Source organism: Sorex araneus, chromosome 6 (assembly GCF_027595985.1).
Source record: "Sorex araneus isolate mSorAra2 chromosome 6, mSorAra2.pri, whole genome shotgun sequence".
In the NCBI taxonomy this organism is placed as follows: domain Eukaryota; kingdom Metazoa; phylum Chordata; class Mammalia; order Eulipotyphla; family Soricidae; genus Sorex; species Sorex araneus.
The window spans coordinates 3,248,952-3,271,713 of NC_073307.1; the positions used below are offsets into that span (position 1 = coordinate 3,248,952).

Consider the following 22,762-nt stretch of genomic DNA (forward strand, 5'->3'; position numbering starts at 1 on the left):
TTCTGACTATAACAGAACTGACCTGAAAAAGCTCCTACAGGTCCCCAAAGATGGTATTTGTTTTTTCCAGTATCTAATTTTGATAGTGTGCAAATCTACTTTCTACAGGTTTGAATTTGCTAAATTATCAGGAAAGTGTCATTTGTATGGCAGAATTAAGGTAATGAAAACCACCTCGCCTGCTCAAGATAAAATACTAAAGGTTTCGTGAAAAACAAGAATAATATATTTTGTGGTTGAGAAACATGAGTCTTACTTGCTTTCTGTATCAATTTACAGAAACAATGATGAAAAGTGTAAAATCAGTCTGTAATTTTGTTATAGATATACAATTAGTGGGGCTGGAATGATAGCACAGCGGGTAGGGTGTTTGCCTTGCATGCAGCCAATCCGGGTTCAAATCCCAGCATCCCATATGGTCCCCTGAGCACCGCTAGGGGTGATTCCTGAGTGCATGAGCCAGGAGTGACCCCTGTGCATTGCTGGGTATGACCCAAAAAGCAAAAAAAAAAAAAAAAAAAAAAAAAGAGATACATAATTAGTTCTCTGCAAACTTTAAAGATTCCTTTTTTGCTTTATCCTTAGAGTTATAAAATTATAACCCAATATATGAGCATTTGTGTACCTCTGCTTTCTTCCAAAATTAGTTTCTTGTATGATTCCCATGTTCCATATACACAGAAGATGACAGAAAAATCAACTTGTTATCTCAACATATTCTCCCTCTACTGTTCACTTCATTCGGAACTCAATGCAGGCAGGTGACAATTTCTTCTATTCTCTATGTTGGTCTGTTTTGATTTCCTGTAAGGATGGCTCTTAGCCCTATCTCATTAGGCATTTAATTTCTATTAATGTTCTTCAGTTTGCTAATTGCTCCTTCTCAATAAAGTTTGCCTTCTGATTTTGACTCTGTTATTCTCTGAGTGCTCTGAGGAAAGCTATTTCAGTCTGTGCTATGTTTCCACGGGGGATGGGGTACCAGGTAATGCCTGATTGTCAGCTAACTTAAAAATAAAGCAATAAATGGATAATCTGGCTTCTTTATTTTTCTGCCTCATGTAAACAACAAAAATGACTATTAATAAAGAGATCTTATTTAAAGTGGCTTACAGTCTGTTGTTCTTTATTAAATAATCCCATATGAAAAGTCACAAAGAATAAGTCTTAAGCAAATAAAGGACTTTGAAGCAAAAACAAATGTACAGTTTTCACAAACACCCACTCCACCCCAGTCAGTCAAACTTTAATTCAACTAGAATTAGTGATAACTGTGTGAAAAAAATGTGAGTCCCTCCCTTTTAAAAACAAACCATTTTTCCTTTGAGATTGATTAGCAAATAGAACCCAGTCTCATGAGCTCATTTGGCCGCAAGATTCAACTTTAAAGTGGCAGCCCTGGGGAGGTGCGCAGTTGGAATTACGTGCTGGAGAAACCATACGATAGCACTGGGAACCACAGCATCTCAACGACAGTTTTGTTAAACTAATGTGACACTATTGTTTCTCCTGTCCCATGCCCCATTCCTCCTCTCAGCTCCCTGCATCCTACACACACACACACACTCACTCACTCACTCACAGACACTGAGCAAATACCTTAAAGGGAATTCTCATACGCAGATATGACACTAGAGGGCCTCAGTTTCACAATATTTCACTCCAGTCTCGAAATCAAACTAAACCTTCAGTCATTTTCTGTCAAGACTAGTTCTGAAATTGTTGGATACGGTAAAGCACATCTCCTATGCTCTCTCCTTAATTTCATTAATTATTATAAGGTATATATGGAAAAATCTCCTGACACAGCTTTTCTTAGTTACTACTTAACTGAGTTAAAGTTAGTGGGATGATTATAGTTGAAATAATAGATAAAATTTGCATTTATTCCCTTTAATAATTTAGGGTTGCATTTTATTTTCAAATGTAAGGTACAAAGGGCAGTTAGATAGGAAAGGAAGAAATCAAGCTCTCAACTACTTGCAGATGATGTGATACTATATTTAGAGAACCCCAAAACCTCTAGCAAGAAACTCCTAGAAACAACAGACTTTAAAGTTGCAGGATATAAAATCAATACCCAAAAGTCCATGGCCTTCCTATATGCAAATCATGAGACAGAGGAAAGTGACATGAAAAGAGCAATCCCGTTCACAATCATGCCCCAGAAAATCAAGTGCCTCGGAATCAGCTTAACTAAGGAGGTAAAGGACCTATACAAAGAAAACTACAAGACACTACTCCACGAAATAAAAGAGGACACGAGGAAATGGAAAGATATCCCCTGCTCATGGATAGGGAGAATTAACATTGTCAAAATGGCAATACTACCCATCTGAACTTCCAGGACGCTCGGGCCGGGCAGTGCCCAGAGGTCACAGGGCCGCACAGCTGGCAGGGGTGAAGTGTCGCACCCGGGAACAGCGTCAGCCACGTGCTCTAGCACTTGGGCCCTGGCCCGGCTGCCCACGTCAGAATCTGAGCGGAGAAATATGTCACTAGCCTGGAAATCGTAAGCGGGCCTGCAAGTCAGGATGCCGGGGAGATGGTCCCTGGTTCCATGCCCAGCTCAGAAGTTCCCCTGAGCCCCACCAGGAGCGGCCTGGGGGTCCCCAGCCCCGTGGGGCCTGAGCAGCACTGCACCCCCAGCCAGTGACCCCATCCCCCAGAGCAACACTCCGAAGGCTACCCCTGCCCTGTGCAAACAGACCTGAGCCAAACCTTCTGGAATGTTCCGCATGACAGCTATTCCCGGGGGCTGGGAGGGCAGTGGCCCCTGGTCAGCTTGTGCCTGGCACAACGGGGCCCAGGGAGCACAGAATCCTGGGTGATTCTGAACAGTAAATATGGTCAATCGGTGACAGATTTCTCTCTTCAAAGCAAGACGCCGTGTAAGAACAGCCCATCTCTGGAGCACAGGCTTCAGAGGCTCTTGGCCGGGTGGGCCTGCTGAGGGCCTACGGGAGCCCAGGGGGAGGCTGGCTTCTCCCAAACCCAGAAAGCTTCAGCGCGGGGGCGAAGACGAGATGTTTTCAAACTGATCATTTCAATATAACTGAATGCAAGAGAATTTAAATACAAGCATACAAGCGGGGTCCAGTAATTAAGTTAGCAGATGAGAATTAATCATCCTCTCCCTCCGTCTTCAGAGGGAGAGAAAATGTGGAAATGTATTTACTGCCACAGGGAGACAAAACAGGCCTACAGAAATCATCAATCTCGGGAAAGGACCATTAAGAACCCAAAGAGAAAAAAAAACCACCCCCCGCCCCCCACCGGTCACCAACACAAAGGCGGGTCATTGCCGAGCCCGAGAGAACCTGGTTGGGTTTGGACTGTGAGCCTAGCTCGATGAGTGTCAAATCTATCAATCAGTAGAATTAATAGCAGGCATATTTTGTTTATCCCTGTCCAGATGCATTTCAAAGGAAGTTTATCCTGCAGACTTGTGATCCACTCACCCCCTGCTCTCGTGGCTGTTTAGGTCAGGCGGTTGCAACAGTCCACACTCTCGATAGGAACCGCAGGGCTGCCTGACCTCACCTGTGCTCGGCCACAGATGTTCCTCTCATCTCAGTCTATCTCCCAGACGGACAGTTTGTCACCGTGGGCCCTGCTCCGTCTCCGGGCCCTCCCACCCTCCCCTGGACTGCTCTGCTCTCATGCCAAGAGCCTGGCCTTGGTCACGCCGCCTGGCTGACAGACAGCTGTGCTTGAGTCCACATCTCCTCTGGGAGGGCACCAAGAAGCGCAAGGCCCCCACCCACGAGGGAGGGCTGCGACCCTCTCTGTGGAGGATTTCTGTCTGAGACGCGGCCGGCCCTCTCTGTGAGGATTTCTGTCTGAGCCTTTCTCTACTCAAGCCGGAGGCGGGACAAACCGATCCCAACTCTAAGTTCCAGGGGATGTCATCAGGTCAAGCAGGCGGGTGTTCAAAAATATTATGAAATAATAAATGTATGCTAGTCAAAATACCTCCTCTGGCTACTGAGAGAAGAATATGATATGCAGGATAATAAAATTACTAGTAACAGGCTAAAGCATGAATTAGACTAAGGATGTTATAAGACATCCCTACAATTTGTTCTGTCCCAAAATACTATTTGTATAAGTATCCTATATTTATATTTACATTGAATCTGTATTATCTAAGAGACACAACATCTTTATGACTTCTAGTTATATCACTGAAAAAAAAAAAGACTACATTTCCATTTGATGAATTCTACTTTAGTGTGTAACAGGAGCTTTACCTAATCTTTGTGGGGAACAGCCCTGGCTGGTAGGGCTGCTCAGTGCCCAGGCTCCTGGCACATGCTTCTCAGCCTGAGCCGCACCCCCAGTGATCAGTCGTGTTTAACAGTTGACAAAAGCATAATACACAAAAATGCAAATATTAATGGATCCGATTTGAGAAGCGTGGGTGTACACACAAACTGTAAAGCTGTCAGCAGAATCAAGGGAGCAGACATGGCCGTCGCCGTCAACATGTCCTTGCTTTCGCTCACATATGTGTGTGGGGTCAGAATAATAAACATACCAACATGGATATTAAATCCAAGAGAAAAACTGATTAGGATGGACTAATTCTGTTATATCTACAACACTATAATTATAAAAATTCTCTTTTATAACCCAATGTCCATTGACAGATGGATAAAGAAAATGCGTGAGATCACACACACACACACACACACACACACACACACACACACACACTATAGATCCTAAAAAAAAAAAAAAGAAAACCTGCCATTTGTGACAACATGGATAACCAGAAATACATTACGTTAAGTGAAATAAGCCAGACACAGAAGGACAAATGGTGCAGGATTTCACTTACAGGAGTTTTGTTTTTTGTTTTCAATAGTCATAGAAATGAGAATAGAGCCGTGGTTAACAGGGACCGTGGCTAACAGAGAGAAGGAAACTGTGGTTGCTGAACTGGAAGGTTCAGTTACACAAAATGAAGAAGTTCCAGAGATCCACTGTGTACAGTATTGTACCTATACTGTGTTAGAGGGTAGATTTTTATAAGTTTTGATATCAGCCAAAAAAATAAAGCAAGGAAACTTTTGGAGGCAATAAATATGTCTATTATCTTGTTCATGATAGATGTTATACATAAAAATGTGTTTTATACATATATATCAGCTACACATCAATAAAGATATTTTAAAATTAAGGACAAATTGATAAATTATTCTTATCAGCCTGAAACCATCAGTTCTTTTTGATATTTGCAATATTTCCAAGAAGCAATGCAATTCAGAGTGCAAGAAATGGAGGCAGAGAGAGAGGGGGGGAGAGAGAGAGAGGGAGAGAGGGAGAGGGAGAGAGAGAGTGAGAGAGAGAGAGGGAGAGAGGGAGAGGGAGAGAGAGAGTGAGAGAGAGGGAGAGAGGGAGAGGGAGAGAGAGAGAAAGAGAGGGAGAGAGGGAGGGAGAGAGGGAGGGGGGAGAGACAGAGAGAGGGAGAGAAAGGGAGAGAGAGAGGGAGAGAGAGGGAGAAGGAAAGAGGGAGAGAGAGGGAGAGAGAGAGAGGGAGAGAGAGACAGAGAGAGAGGGAGAGAGAGAGGGAGAGAGAGGGAGAGAGAGAGAGGGAGAGAGAGGGAGAGAGAGGGAGAGAGAGAGGGAGAGAGAGGGAGAGAGGGAGAGAGAGAGGGAGAGGGAGAGAGAAAGAGAGAGCAGGGTTGCTGAGACAGGCCTGAGCCTCTCGTGTATAGGTGGTAACTCAAACCACACGTGCTATTTCCTCAGATCCGCGTGCTCGCTGCTTGGAAGGGCCCCTGCACACGCCAAAATACCCATCCTGTCAGCTGGCCAGTGGAGGAAACGCACTCCTGGACTCGATGAGTTCAAGATGTTCCTTCACCTTATAAAACCTGATCACTCCCTCGGAAACGGCCCCCTCGAGCCACACTTGCCTCACTTGGTATCAGCCCAAGGTAGGATTTTAAGGGAGAAGGAGCGCAGATGAAGCCGCGAGCTACCGTGTGATTTATGGAACGGGGAAGGAAGGCTGAAGCACCGGTGACTCCTTTTCTGGTTAATGCAACTCATGATCCCGTGTCCTCTCTGACCCAAACCCTCCTTCCATAGCTGCGGGGCAGACGAGTTCAACACACTCCGTCGCTCAGTGATGCAAGGCTCACATTTCCAGATTTTAAAGAAAGGGTATTTTCAGCAATGAGCTAATACCTTTGAGGCTCTTAATTTTCCACTTATCACTTACTATATTTTGACATTTTGCTTAAAATACCATAATATTTAATGGAACGTTTTTCCTGAAGAAGAAATAAACAAAGTTTTTATAATTGAGAAAGGAAATAACTCATTTCACTACTGGGTACACATGTTTTGGCCTGAAAGGACACCCATTCAGACCGACCTCAAAAGTTCATCTGTCCCGGATTCAGATGTTTCTAAATGAAAGCTGCATTGAAGAGTTGCTTACCAATGGGTTACTGGGTAATCACTCTCTCTCTCTCTCTTTCTGTCTGTTTCTGTCTCTGTCTCTCTGTCTCTATCACTAAAAGTCCACATACCTTATGAGATTGGAGACATTTCCCAATTCAATTCCAGCTCCAAAATGGCCAATCTTGCGAGCCATAAGCTTGGAATGTGACTAATTCTCAATAGGATACAATAAATTGGAAAATTAACTTTCCAGCTTGAATGTTAGATAACTTTCCTTTCTCAGCAGAAAATAAATTTGATAAGATGAAACTACATATGGAAAGCATAGTCTCACGGTTGGAGGTTCAGACAGAAAAGCGAGGCCACTGTCACTGATTTGCTATGCTTGGAGAGTGTTCCAACTTCATGCTGCCTCAGTTTGCAAATTTATAAAGTGGGAAATGTAACACTGAGCAGAGGTTTACGTGGGAATCAACGTGCCATGGATTCTGCACGGAGTCCTGACAGTCTTAAAAGAAAAACAGAACAATTAAGTCCCAGTCCCTCTAAATACAAACAGGTGGCACGTACAGAAGGCAAGTACAGAACAATTCGTCATAGCTATCGAGACACACACATACAATATATATGCCCACGTCATACACAGAGAGAAAGATGGACAGAAAGACATTTCGCAGAGGCCAGAGTGACAGGACAGCAGACAGGGCGGTGTCCGAGGGCGGCTGACACGGGTTTGCTCCCCAGCAGCCCCGATGGCCCCTGAGCACTGCCGGGAGTGAACGCTGAGGGCAGAGCCTGAGCGCCTGGGTGTGGCCCCCCAGAGGGGAATTTTTTAAAAATGCGTTGTTTGAATGAACAAATATAAACTGGGTTGTTCCACTGTTCCCACGCCAATGAGAGCAGGACTGTTTTTCTCAGTTCTTTGTGAGAATGAAATTACCATTTCACAAACAAGAAGGAAGAGTCCCGGGGCGAGAGGATATTTCTCTTCCCCAGGTTTTCTTCACGTCAGAACCGGCTATGACTGATGCTGCAGTCAGGAAACAGGACGTCACCGTCATCTCCGGACAATTCTGCGTGCCCTGCCCGCCAGCCCTCAGGTGCTCCCCTGGTGCTCCCCTGGCACCAAGGTCCTCCCCGTCAGGGCAAACGTGGATGACGAGCGGGAAGGCGGCTCCGAGGCTGGCTCACCGCCTGGCGGGGAGACGTGTGTCTCGGGACTTCCAGCGGGAGCCTTTCTCCACCCAGAACTAACTCCAAGGAAGTTTGGACAATCGCTGTTTGACAGAGCTTCTCGCCTTCAGTGAAACCAAAACTGAAACTGTTGGCGAACACAGTGACGTGGAGGCGAACAGCCTCGAGAATGCCCGTTGAGGGGAGTGCTCATCTGGAGAGAGGAGGGGCACTGTGTGAGTCCGGGGAGTTCTCTGAGCAGACTCGTTCAAATTTTAACATTTGATGGGGACACGGCTGGCGATTCTCTGACGGAGAGGACGCCTGGGAACTTCCGCTGTCAATGCAGGTTCCTAGAAGATGGTTTCTCTGAGGCCCACTGATCAGATCCCATCTGATTCCTCACGAAGTCTGGACTCTGCTCCCGCCCACTATGGCCTGAGCCCTAACCCCCGACCCTTTACTGGTCAGCAATATGGTCTTGAACCTGAGCCAGTCCAGGGTCGAATACATTTGCCTTGCATGTGAGCAAACCCAGTTCACTCCCAGTGCCCCAAATGGTCCCTGGAGCACTGCCAGGAGCAACTCCCAGACACAGAGGCAGGTGTGCCCCAACCTTCCCCTCCCCCAAGTCCGTCTTGGAGTAAAACACTGGATGCACTTATCCCCCAAAAACCGAATTTTCCAGCTTTCCCACTTCCGAGCCTTAGGCAGCTGCCAGCCAAACCGTGAAGTAACTCTCTGCAGCACCCAGCCCAGCCCCCATACACGTGCTACCTGAAGCCATCACATATGAAGGTCTGGAGACGACAAACTGGTGAATCTGTGCCAGGTCTTAATATTGTATCTTATAAGATGAAGCCTGAATCAAATGCAATTAATAAAACATATACTAAGCCTATCAATGAGCAATGCGTTCCAACATCTTACAAACTGACAACTTTTCATACTGGCCTGATTTCCCTTGATCTCATTAAAGTCACTTAATTCAAAGTCCTTCTGCAGATTCCTTAGGTTCCTATTATTATTTTGTGTGTACGTATTAGGTGGGTTGAGGGGTGGACCCTACACACAGTGCTCAGGCTTGCTTGTGGCAGTGCTCAGGGAACCAGGTTGTCTGAAGACTGAGTCCAGGCAGGCATTCAGCCCCCTGGGCTACCTTCTTGGCCCTCCTCTGGATTTTCTGTATAAACAAACACATAATCATTGGACATAAATGTGTATTACTCTTTGTTTTCCCCTCCCACCTTCTTCTTCCCTCTCATTCTTGTAAGTTTTATAGCATACTTATTTTGGGGGGGGGGGGTTGGAGTGATAGCACAGGGGGTAGGGTGTTTGCCTTACACATGGCTGACCCAGGTTCGATTCCTCCGGCCCACTTGGAGAGCCCGGCAAGCTACCGAGAGTATCCCGCCCACACGGCAGAGCCTGGTAAGCTACCCGTGGCATATTCAATATGCCAAAAACAGTAACAGCAAAGCTCACAATGGAGACGTTACTGGTGCTCGAGCAAATCGATGAACAACAGGACGATAGTGCTACAGTGCTACTTATTTTGGGGGGCCCAAATCACACTTGTATTTCTGTAGGTTACACATCTGTGCTACTTGCATTTTATATACTGACAGCCAACAACTGAAAACTAAAACGTAATTTTATCAACAATCACATAAAAACATAGTAACTCAGAATAAATTTAACGAAGGAGGAAGTATACTCCACATCGTAAACTATACAATAGTCCTGAAAAAAATTCAAGACTTTGAAATTTGGAGAGAAACAAGTTCATTTCCTGAAGACTCAATCCTGCCACGGCACCTCAGGCTCCCGACGCAGTCCACGTGTGTGACCCAACGTGAATACCGGCAAACTCTCAGGAAAGTTGGGACGTTGACTACAGCATCAGGTGAGAATGCAAAGAACCAGGAAAGCCAAAGCTACTCAAAACAAAAGGACAGAGTTGGGGAACTTACACTTCCTGACTTCAAGATTCACGAAGAAGCCTCAGGAATTTAAGACTATCTGGTGCTGGCTTCACACAGACATTAGAAAAGTGAAACCCAACGGCATCCTGTGACCAAGCAGCGGTTCTCCTGAAAGACCAGAACAGACCAACACGTACAGGACATCTGATTTCCAATAAAAGCACAGGAGCAATCCGGAGGGAGGCAGAAAGTCTTTTAAACAAAAAGAGCCGGAGGAACTGAAACACAAACACACATATGAAATTGTGACAGACCAAAGATCCAACACAAAGTCTAAATCTGTGGTGCATCGAGAAGAAAGCCCGGTGATATCTTCACACCACGAGAAAGGGCAAAGTTTCTCAACAAAGAATATGAGAAGGAACAGCTGCCAAAGAACAACTTGGCACGCTGGGCTTCAGCAAAAACAGCAACTTTTGCTCCTCAGGACACACTCTGAAAAGGCAGAGGCAAGTCAAAATCAGACTGGCAGAAATATCTGGAAAAACAGCTGTGGGGACACAATGAGAATAGACAAAAAACATGCATAAATCAATAAGAAAATGACAAATAACCCACTTAAAATGGAACTAAAAATTGGAACACGTATGTATCATAGCAGCAATATTCGAAAAGGGCTGAAGAGACAGGTCAGCTGGCTGGAGCACAGGCTCTGCATGCAGGGCCCATGCTAGACGCACAAGACGGTTTGGTCCCTGGCACTGCCAGGCGCGGCTGCGGATGGAGGAAAGACTCCCTGAGCCTGAGCACTGCAGAGTGTGACCCAGCCCAGGCCCCTTCGCGAAAAGGATTCCCACAAGTACGAAGGATCAACAGCTTCAAAATAAAAATTCAATCTCGAATGAGATCTAATTTTACACCTGTGACCATGGCTAGAAGGAATGGAATTCTAGAAACTCCAACTGCGGGTGAGGATGTAGAGAACTTTCAAGCATCGTTGCTGGGGAAGGAAAAGGTACAATGCTTGGGGGGAAGTGTCTGGAGACGCCTAATAACGTTCATCATACACCTACCATCAGTTCTACGCTACAAAACAAAACATGTGCGCACAGAAACACACACATACTCACAAAACAAGAGCACTCACAGAAACCCGAGTTATTGCAGCTCAGAAGCCAAAACACAGCCCAGGGCTTCATCAACAGATGGGGAAGTGGGCTTGAGTACCCGTGGGTTCCAGGAAGGCCATCCAAAGAGACACGCGCTTGATTTCTAAGTGTAAATTTTCCACGAAAAGAAATGCTGAATGCTAATGCCACAGCTGATGAAAGATTCAGGGGAGAGAGACACTTCTGCAAGTGATTCTAAAGTTCGAAGAAATAACAGGAGGGAAAATGAGCTTAAATGCGAATGGGTCCGCGTGTGACAAGACAAAGGCTGATCGTAGAATGTGGGCCAACAGCACAATCCCTTCCCTTTCATATGTTCTATTTTTATATAAAAATGCTAGCCAATACAAATATTAAGCTAAGGTGATTTTTTAAAAAAAAAAACACATTTCAGAGGATAAAAGTCTGAGAGAATGAGCCAGAATCAGACTTTTTAAAAAGAAATTTCAAAGGCTTTTCCAAGCTGAAGGATGCCACATGGTAACCAGGACTGAATCAAGAGTCCAGTGGGGTGTGTGTGGGGGGGGTTGTGGGTAGTAGCCTTGGTGAGAGAGGACATACCCCCGTGGACGTGGCCCTGAGCTCAGTATTCAGCACCAGTCCCACTAACAGCTAAAACTAGCAATAATCAAAAAGAAACAAGGAGCTCAGGGAAATGCACAGTACTTTACACACACACACACACACACACACACACACACACACGTGGCTTTTTACTTGTCTCTCAAGGCCTTTGTATAAAAAAAAAATCATAACAAGTTATGTGAAATTTGAAATATATCAACAGTGAAAAAGCAAATAAATATGACCAATATCTCAAGGGTGGAAAGAACATGACAAGATCTCCAAATCAGGCTTCAGAGGTAGTGCATGAATAGGGAGCCTGTCTTGCACGCAGTCAACTCAGATTTGACCCTCCGGCATTATACACGGCCCCCCGAGTCGCGCCAGGAATGATCGCCCCAAGCACAGAGCCAGAAATAAGCCCTGAGCACAGGCAGGCGAGCCTCGACACTATAGGTGAGCCACATGAGACGAATATGTGGAAGATGCATATTGTAATCCACATTCTAAAACTTTTTTGGGGAAGGTGGGACCATATTTGATTACTCCTGGCGGTGCTTGTGGGGGCCTAATGTGGTGCTGGGGGTCCTATACTTGAGTTTCTTTTTAAAAAAGGTTTAGCTGAGGGAGGGGGAATGTAGAGAGACTGTGTTACAAGAAAATGGCATAGCTAAAAACTAGACAAAATAAAGCAATAAAAACCCTCTCAGACTCCTGCAGTCTGATTCCAAGTGCTTATCTGGTTGCAATTTTTATATGCTGTTCTAGTTTCACTTCTTGTTTATCAACTTATTAATCAAGTAATTTCCCAACAGGAAATTGTACATTCATCTTCCATCTTCCATAAGCACAGATACTACAACGAAATGAAATAATGGCTAGAGAGAGCTGGGGGCGCTGGAGGACATGCTTGCACGTAGGCGGTCTGGGCTCAGTCCCTGGTCCCACAGCCCCAGGGACCAAGGCAGGCACTTGCTGAGCTCAAAGCCCGGAGTAGGACCCCTCCCCAAGCACTGCTGGATGTGGCCCACCTCTCCCTCCTCCAAAAGAAAAGTATATGTAAAAAAGATGGAATAAAATTCAAATATTCCCTGCAATTATCACAACTGAAAGCATTCCCTTGGAAGCAGATGCAGAGTAAGGATGCCAAGTGTCTATTTGTATTCAATATAATATTAGAAGTCTCAGCCACAGCAATCAGGCAAGAAAAACACACCGAAACTCCCTATCTCCCACATTCCTCCTGAATGGCTCGTTATAGACTCTTAAAGAGCCAGTTTAAAAAAGCAGAGTTTTAAAAAATGTTCTAACTGAGAAGATTAATTCGCACGTCCGAGGTGCTGGAGCACGCCGTGCTCGCTGCCCGGAGAGCCTGCACAAGCAGCGTGACTCCTGTTGAATCCTGTCTCCCTTCCAAGGTCCGGAGCATCAGCTGTTCCTGGCACCACAGTCACGAAGAGCCTTGAAGATCACCGCACGACTCCTAGTCTCAGGCCGAGTTCTCCCAGGGTAACACTGCTGACTCTGCCATAGTCCCGACGGGAGAGCAGGGGGTGAGCACACCCTCTGCTGGCCCTAGAGAACCCGAGCTGTTCTCCAGCCTCTGTCCCGTAGGATTTTCCTCGGCTGATTCTGCTTTGTACGTTTCTTGCAGCAATAAAGTGTGGCCATGATTATAGAGACTTCCAGTCCCTAAGAGCCTCGAGTGTTACTGATGGCGAAGAGAATACCAAACTCCACCTGGGTCATTGCACTGAAAGTACTCCCCCGATTTTGCTAACCAGGTGGTGATGGTCAGAACTCTAAGGTGGTCCTCACGAGCCCTGTTTCCAGGGCTTCCAGAGGCACGTACCTTGCCCAGCACCCTAGACCATACACAGATACAGCACTTCACTCCCATAACCACCATAGATGGTGCAGTGGATTCAAGAAGCAGAGCGTGTGCAGTAGGCCCAGTGTCGCCGTAGGAGTACTGAGCATGTACTGAGAGGCGAGAGACAGGGGAAATAAAGGCGGTTCCAGGCAGAGGGAATAAAGGACATTCCAGGCGTGAGGGATAACCTTCAGGGTGGCTTTGGGAGGGAAAAGACAGCAGGTGACAAGAAATGCAGCAGCCTCCACAACATGAATGAACACACGCTGGATTATTCCCCAGTCACGAGAAAGGAAATCGACAGTTTCCTCTGATCATTCTATTTAAAAATGTATTTCCAAGAAAAGCCTAAGTGAATTACCAAGATGATAGCTGCATTATACCTTCACCAAGACCCATGCATTTGGGAAATGAAATTATGGCACATGATAAAAAGATGCCAGGAAAACAGAATGCTAAGTGCATGACTAAACTACAGACATAATTAGTTCATTAGATAATTCCTTTGCCAACACATTAACTACATGCAAGATCCTATGCTAACAACTTTAGGAGACAGAAAAATGAAAAAATTACATCAGGCCTGTCAAAAACTGCCTGGCTAATTAGGGAAGGTAAACCAGAGCTCCTTGAAATCCATCACTGCAGACAAACGATTGTAAGCTTGAATCTGAACCTCACAACCAGGAAGAGACACTGGAGAATTCAGAACTTCAGCACTGGTTTAGTGGAACAGTATGTAGGCCTGCGTTTCTCAACAGGGGCCCATACGACCCCCTGCTCACTCCCAGGACATTCCAAGGGGGTCACGGATGAAAATTTTCTAAGTGGTGGGCTGTCACTGTTATCACTGTATCACTGTCGTCCCATTGTTCATCAATTTGCTTGAGCGGGCACCAGTAACGTCTCCATTGTGAGACTTGTTACTGTTTTTGGCCTATCGAATACGCCATAGGTAGCTTGCCAGGCTGTGCTGTGTGGGTAAGATACTCTTGGTCACTTGCCAGTCGCTTCTCCAAGAGGGACAGAGGAATCGAATCCAGGTCGGCCTTATACAAGGCAAACGCCCTACCTGCTGTGCTATATTGCTCCAGTCCCAGTGGAGGGGCTAAGGCAAAAAAAAAAAAAAAAACAACAAACAAACCAAAAAACAAAAATCAAAAACCAAAAAACCTATAGAGCCACGGAGGGAAGTGAGAAGAAAACAGGATGATGAAGAAAAGCAGAAAACGGCTGAGAAATCCCGGCGTGGAGGGAAGAACGCTCTCTGAGACGCTCTCCAATATTCCAACCCCGGAGAGGCTCCGCGGGGCAGGAAAGCAGTTCCACCTTTACAGCGATCCAGCCCTCTGGCCTCCTCTCTCCTCAACAACACCCGAGGCAACGATGAAAAGCATCACAAATAGTAAATACTCTGAAAGTTAGAAGGAAGTCAGGTCCTTCGCCTCACAAGCCTTTTTCTTCATGCGTACAGGCACACCCGGGGAGCTACTGAATGCTTAAGAGCAGGGAATAGATCAATTTTTGAAAACTGTAAAGCAGCGAGTCAGACTGATCTAAGACTAAAGGCAGGGACGTCAGTCCAGGTAAGGCTGTGAGGTCAAACTCTCTGAACTAAAGCAGGCAGAGAAGGGCAAAGCGTGAGGAACATCACAAGGGGCTATTTCTGTTAATGATCCTTGACAACTACAAGGATATGGGGAGAGAGAGAGAGAGAGAGAGAGAGAGAGAGAGGGAGAGAGAGAGAGAGAGAGAGAGAGAGAGAGAGAGAGAGAGAGAATGAGAGAGAATGAGAAAGGGACAGTCAAGATTCTAAGCTTGAGTTGAGATCACCCTTTGAAATTATTTTCCACATTTAAGCAATACAAGTGGATTAGGAAAAAAATACAAGTGGATTAGGAAAAAACATATTACTGATATTTCCTATCAGTAATATTCACCTCCAATGTACCTGATCGACCAGTAATAATTTTAAGTGCTTCTGCAGCCAGGATCCTTGAAGGTAAAGCATGTACGACAGCCTCAATTTCGATTATCTCTTTCTCTCTCTCCCCGCCCCTCCCTCTCTCCCCCCCACCCTATCCTTGTCCAGTGCGCCCCCCACTGATGGTGACCCCGTGCTCTTTACCCAGTTCTGGAGCCTGCCACATTGTGCCCAGCCTTCCTCTCAGTATCTAATTCAGTGAGCGGGCAATCTTTTAATAGGGGCCAATAAAACTTGCTCATCCAAGAAGTCAGATCGTGTTTTCCACCAAACCGCTGAGCAGCTGAGGAAGGAGCCTGCTTTCCATCAAGGTCCCCCATACAACCTCAGCAACGAGATGGTTCCTGGTAAATTTTCAAAACCATAAGCCTGAGAACACATGACAGACGTCATTTTATTAAAGAAGCATGCGTGCCCGCTCCCCGTGCGCACCGCAGGGCAACGCAGAAACTCCACTGCGAGTGCCAAAACTCTGCGCAGTGTCTGTCCGTGAGCTAAACTTGTTGGCACTTTTATAGATTAGGCAAATGTACATGCTCTGAATAAGACTAGCAGTAAAGGGAAACACTCCAAATACCATCTCGACTCAAAATGCAAACCATTTCCTCATGCTCACTTTAATAGGAGTGGTGATGCGCTCTCTCTCTCTCTCTCTCTCTCTCTCTCTCACACACACACACACACACACACACATTCTCTGGAAGGTATTTCAGAAAAGGGTTGAGATTTAAATTTCTCTGCTGTTCAGTATCTTGAATCTGGCTTTAGGGTAGCAATTAAGTAGATGCAGGCACCAAATATGAGATGACTTCAAACAGATCTTTCAAATTTTGTACTGTTTTCTTGAAACCTACTGGTTAAAGGAGTTTAATTGAATTCCATGCCTCTGCGTTTCCAAAAAATAATTTTGATCATTTAACTGAAATTGGAGAGAAATATTGGCAAGATGCAACTCTGGCACAAATCAGTGTAAAAGCCAGTGAAACGAGAGCAGCGTTCTCCAAAAGTTAATTCCTGTAGCCAACCTTGAATGGACGGAGTTTTCTCTTTCAAACACAGAATAAACTAACAGCACACACAGCATTACCTTACTTAAAGAGAACCCTGCTTGATAGTCTCCAAATCATAGCAAAAAATTATTTTCTGTTTGGGTGATAGGAACGCTCCAGAGTTCTGTGGCCATCAGTAGACCACAGAGAGAAAGGCTAGCTTCCCTAATTGGATGTGAAACCTCCAGAGGCTCAACTTCTACCTGTAATGCGAATTACAGTGAGGGCTTAGTACAGTGTAGTTTTTCAATGGCATTAAATTTGCTACTAAAAAAAAAAGTTCAGGAAGAAATAGATATCAGTTTCTTCTCTCTGTCCCACTAATTTTTTAAAAAAAATTAAAATATTTTTCAAAATTTAAGTCCAGCAAAACATATCTCTTGAGTAATATTTAAGTTTAGATAATCAACTGCAAATAACTCCCAGACAACGGGCAGCTTACAGCTTTGCAACAGTTAGAGACAGATGGACGAGCAGAGATCCTGGGTCTCAAGTTGCAACCCCACTAAACAGATTTCCTGTTTACTTGGCATCAGCCTTTCTTACAGGTGCAGGGTGCTTACTTTTGGCATGAGGGGAAGAACTGATTTATAAGTCATAAGAACATCTCACTTTCCATAAACAGGTTATAGAAGTAATTAAAATTGCAGCACAAGAATTCTGCACACGAAACTATTACTGGAGACGAATGCAACCCAAATATGTGGAAAGTCAAATAGTTTTCAACAAAGCTAATTTAGATGAATAGATCAGATAACGACTTGGAAGTGAACCTGACAGAGTCATTTTCCTCAGAGGCAGTGAGTGCTGAATGCTATGTTCCAAAATGCATGAGGGAAATAGTGGAGGTTTAGCCTATTACCATAATGACATAAAAATAGCACTTTATGCACACAAGTGCTTAGACACGTATTACTTGAGAAAAATTACAAACACTAACACAATGATAACAACTATGATGGGTTCTGTTTTAAAAACGCGAAAATGATGAGAAACATAAATGACAAGAAATGCCATAGGAAATTTGCATTTATGCCTTGCACACGGCTGACCCAGTTTCGATTCCCAGCATCCCATATGGTCCCCTGAGCACTGCCAGGGGTAATTCCTGAGTTCATGAGCCAGGAGTAACACCTGTGCATCGCCGGGTGTAACCCAAAAATCGAAAAAAAAAAAAAGAGAGAATATGCTTTCATCTAGAACGATTGGGGGGTGGGGGTTGCGGCCTGTCACACCCAGCAGTGCTCTGGGATCATTCCTGCAGTGTGTGGGCACCATATGGGGCATGAGGGGTTGAACCCAGGCTGGCCCCTGACCCCTGTGCTCTTTCTTTAGTCCCACCTCGATCATCGTATGCTCGAGACAAACATGAGGGCACCAAAGAAAGTGACCTCCGCGGGGCTCGACCCTGGATCCTGCGGGTGCTCACTGCTCAGAGAACTTCCTGTCTGACAAGGACCAAGGGACCAGCACGGAAAGCTCAGCTGCTGTCCATCCCTGGTGGGGTTCGAGGCAGTGGCCGAGAACTATTGCTGTGTCCTTATAGGGTGTGGAAGGCGGGCGACACAGAGTTGAGGTGAAATGTGTCCTCGGGGTCCCCCCGCCCCGTTCTCTCCTCTGAGCCCCTTCCTAAGGAAGGGCGAGGGCAGGGCCGGCGATGGGCGAGGGGCGCTCCCTGCCTCCTGCAAACCACTCGGAGGTGCTTCCGGAGCAAGCACCCTCTTCAGCAACACCCCAGAGCTACTGCAAGGTACGTGTGGCTCAGGGTACGAGAGGCTTCCCAACAGAGCATGGGCGATGCACACGCCACCACGCACCCACCCTGACTGCACGTTTCAGAGCACTCTGGTGAGTCCTGCGGGTGCAGACACCACGCAAACAACACCTCGCTCGAGAAGGAAATAGATCCCAGCAGCCAGAAACGCCCCTAAAGGTTATTTTAAATCAGCAAAGCTTGGTCTTGCCACAATCAACAGAGAAGAGGCCAGGCAGTCTGGTGAGCAACGCGGCCGGGGAAATGCTCCGGACCTGAATCCGGGCCAACAACACCAGGGATCCAGACGGAGGAGGTACAGCGGGTACACCTTCTCCGGATGGAGCCCTGGCGACACTGAGCAGCAACTAACACAGCTCTGGGTTGCGGGACTGGAACACATCCGAACTGCGCGGCCGCTAATGCGGCCACGCAACCTTTTCTAAAAACTGAAAACATACAATCTTTTAATGGCAAACCAATTATCAAATGCTTCCTTAGTAGGGCTGTCTTCCTTGGGGGGAAACTCCAACAACAATAGTGAGTTTTGTTTTGCAATATGGAATGTAATCAAGGTAGAGAGAAAATGAAGTGAAATTTATCAGTTATACAGTTGGGGCGGGGGGTATACTGGGGATTTTGGTGGTGGAATATGGGCACTGGTGAAGGGATGGTGTTTGAATATTGTATAACTGAGACATAAACCTGAAAAATTTGTAACTTTCCACATGGTGATATAATAAAAATTTAAAAAAAAATCAGCAAAGCTTCCCACCCCCCGCCAGAACAAGTACTGGTTTTGCATCTATCATCATAGGAAATATCACACGACTAGCTGGAGAAGGCAGTTGTTTAGTTTTGGCTTCTTTTGCTCAGAGTAATATTTTCAAGTCTCCTCCATGGTGTCATGTGTATCTGTACTTTGTGCTTTTCCACCTTCAAACATTCATTCCTGCACTGAGGGACATTGGCATTCCTCCAGCTCAGGGCTCCTGGGAATAATATTTCTATCAACATTAGTGTGCAAATATTTGGGCAGCTATTTAGCTCTCCTTCTCTTGCTTCGATCCTGGGGCTAGACTGATGCAAATGGGGATGAAGCTGAAGAGTTTCTGGTGTCTAGGAGCGGGGTTGTTGCAGCATAAATAGCAGCTCCTTGAACAAGTTTGATTTTCAATGATAGCACTAAAATTTGACACTTGCTCGATAAAAATACAGCTACAGCTGATTTTAAATTCTAATCTTAAATTAAATTTAAATTAAATTAAATTTAAATTTAATTCTAATTTTAAATGAAATCAAACAGCTTACACAGAGAACTGTTCTCAGGGCTGGTGTAATAGCTCATACAGCTGGTAGGGCGCCTGCCTTATATGTGGCTGACCTGGGTTTGACTCCCAGTACCATGTATGGTCTTTCGAGCCCCGTCAGGAATGATCCCTGAGCTCAGAACCAGGAGTAAGGACTGAGCACTTCGGAGTGTGCCCAAAAACAAGTGAGAGAGAGAGAGAAAGAGAAGCAGGGAGAGAAGCCAGAGAGAGGAAAGGGAGAGGAAAGAAAGAGAGAGAAAGAGAGGAGAGGAGAGAGTGTGGAGAGGGAGAGGAAAGAGAGAAGAAAGGAGAGAGGAGAGAGTGAGAGAGGTCTTTGTAGCAAAATTGTCATGTAATATAAATTAAAATATAAACATAAAATAGTGAACAAAGAGTAACAAATTCTTAAAAAAATAAGACCCAAGATTTTTGATATGCAAAAATATCCCCATAAACACATTCACTAAATAAGTTTATGCTATTTCTAAATATGGAAAAGTCACTTTCACGACTGTGATCACATTAAAATAAGCAAGTCAAAGCACCATGCATCCCAAATACCATTTCAAACCAAAACATAGCAGTGAAAGTGCTTTCATTTAATATATTTGTTTTACTTCTACCAAATTACTACAATTTAAGAAATGGCGAATTTTCCCCCTTAAAATTTTTTTTCAAGGGGGAACACAGCCATGCCAAAAATATTAAAAAGTATTGACAAAATATACAAATAAGGACATCTCTTCAATGGCAGATGATTACAATCCTATACAGTCTCCTGGTAAGTATTTTTCGTGGGCTCACGACTTTCTTTGCTTATTAAAAAAATATTTTTGATGGGTTTACGCTGAATTCGCGATGGGCCAGAGTGATCGTATAGTGGGTTGGGTGTTTCCTTGCATGTGACTGACACGGGTTCGATCCCCAGCAGCCCATAGAGTCCCCCAGGCAGCGCCAGGAGCAATTCCGGAAAGCAGGGCCACGAGTAACCCCTGAGCATCACTGGGTGTGGACCCCCAAGAAACCGAATCGAGGCTCTCACTGCACTGCGCATTCCCCGTGAGGTGCTGGGCGCACAGTCTATACTGCAGGCCAGGCATGCATCTCGGACGGAGAACACCTGCCGGCACGCGGCCCTGAGCGCCATCGCTGGGACCACACAGGAGACAGAGGCGACGAGACAAACGGCCTCTTCAGAGTCCAGGGAACGCAGGGTCATCCTCACCGGGACCTTTCCTGGGCGCGGTGCTCAGCGTCCCCAGGGAACAGGGAACCCGCGGAGCCGCTCAGCAAAATGCACCCAGTCTCTGCTCCTGATGCGCCTTGGACGGGAGACCCCAGATTTCCATGTGCCTTCCTTGGGGAATGTCCTGCCAGAGCTCTGCGGAAACCCACTTCACAGAGCTGGACGTGGACTTGGTCAGTGTCCTGGCCCAGGAGGCCTGTGAGTGAGGTTCCCCCCAAGGAAACTTTGCACCTGGCTTTGACCTTTACGTGAGGAGCAGAGGGACCCCTCTCCGCCAATTCCCGCTCTCCCTTCCACCGTCCCAAAGACCATGCACAGTACCTCGCGGGCTTCCTTTCTCGGAGCAAGTCTTCTAGACTCTGTTCACAGTGCTCGGCCACCACCACCAGCCTCTCTGAGAAAAGCAAAGCAAATTCGTTTTATCCCTCATACACACAGGCTACTAACAAAATATATCCTCCACTAGAAATATTGACAGAGTATAAAAATGTTTTAAAAGAGCTTTTTCAAACTCTGTTCACCAAATAATTACTGCACATGGCAGTGAAATAGATGTGTAATAAAAACACTACGTGTACATTAAACAGCAATTTCTTTTCATCTTGTGTTTTTCTCTAGACGTTCTCCCTGGTGTATCAGGAAAAACAGATGGAAAGGTTTACTTTCAGAAAAAAGAAGTGGCTCTTCTTTTGACGTAGACTCAGAGAAGGAAAAACTTGGATGAAGATATAAAGAATTATGAAATGAAGGGGAAGTGAAGAGCTAGAGACAGACTGTCCGCATAGCACGGTTCAAACACAGGTCTTTGAAATTGAGTTCAAGACTCAAGAAAAGCAGGAATTCTCTGAATCCACACTGTGCAGAGAGAACAGAAAATTGACTTTTGAGTGTTTGCAGCATTACGAAGCCTACGGAGATCAAGTCATGATATAAAATGCTGGCGGGCGGAATAAATGCTACGATGTAGTTTCCATTTTCCAACAGATCAACTGTCCGAGACAGTGCGGCTCTGAAGTCCAGCTCAGACCTCTGCCCTCGGCGGTTGTCCCTAACCATTAAAACGTCCACACAGTAGCAGATCCCAAACAAGGCTCTTACTAGTTAATTTTTAAAATGGGTCTCTCCAGGGGGACGGGGAGGGGACAGACAGTTCCACCTTAATGCTTCTGTGGTCAGGCAGTGGTAAGGCTTTGCCGGGGGTCGCCAGAATGACCTCTAGAGCACAGAGATGGCGTGAGATGGCAGGAATCAGACACAGAAACCAAACCTGAGCTTCCACCTGGGCAAGGCCCCTGACCCACCCACCCCATCAAGTGCTTTTCAAGGAATGAATATGAGGCGAGCTGGAGAACAGTGTATCTGGGACTGCGAGGGTTGTTTTAGGTTATTTCAGGAGCGGCCCGGGGTCTGAGAGGAGCAGGAGGTGCTGACTGTCCATGCAGAGTGAGTTCTAAGTTGGATAAGACGGAAGACTAATGTGGATGACAGATTGCAAATGGAGATCCTAAAGACACGAGGCTACAGGGCTGTCGGGACTAGGATAACTGCAAAGGCGTTTGTTGAAAACAAACCACTGAGGGAGGAAATTAAGAGCAGAAGACAGGAAAGGGGAAGGTCGGAGCAGAAGATCCAGGAAAAGGAGTCGTTCTCGTGTGCTTCAGAGCACCTGGGCGCAGAGATGGGACCCAGCACAGGGTACCCAGATGGTCGCGTGGGGTGTAGGGACAGGACAGTGGCTGATGTTTAGGAGTTGAGGCTGTCTGAGGTGGGGGCACGATACAGCGATCTGAAATTTAAAAACTAAAAGTTAATCTCTTCAATGAAAGCTGTCACTTTCAGAAGGGAAATCCAAATAATCCAAACAGGAAACAAATGGAAAAATTTGAAAGAACACATTGGGGTGGGGACAAGGGAAAGACAAAAAGGGGGAAAAATTCAAAGATCTAGTTTTGGGGGGATTGTTTTTGGGGCCACCCCTGTAGTGCTCAGGGGTTACTCCTGGCTCTGCACTCAGGGGTCACTCCTGCAGGCTCAGGGGACCATGTGGGGAGCTGGGGATGGGACCCGGGTCAGCCGTATGCAAGGCCAGCCCCCACTGTACTATCTCTCCAGCCCCAAGGATGTCCTTTTAGAGCTCAATAAAAGAGCATCTTAAAATTGAACTCCAAGCAATGCAGGAAAACCGGGAAATTCTGAGATAAAAAGCAAACGGGAAGCCACACAGCCTTGCCCCCCAGCTCATCACCTGCCAGACCCCGCACGCTCCTGGGCCCATCTGTACTGCTTCCCGGCAGAATGC

The 22,762-nt window shown here is 45.9% G+C and overlaps 1 protein-coding gene across 1 annotated transcript in view; it reads right to left on the minus strand.

Moving 5' to 3' along the window:
- TBCK (TBC1 domain containing kinase) overlaps nucleotides 1-22,762 on the minus strand; it is a 154,760-nt gene that overhangs the window by 119,510 nt on the left and 12,488 nt on the right. The window contains exon 3 of the mRNA XM_004612696.2: nucleotides 20,785-20,857. Coding sequence (XP_004612753.2) covers nucleotides 20,785-20,857 — 73 coding nt within the window. The remainder of the gene's footprint in view (nucleotides 1-20,784; nucleotides 20,858-22,762) is intronic.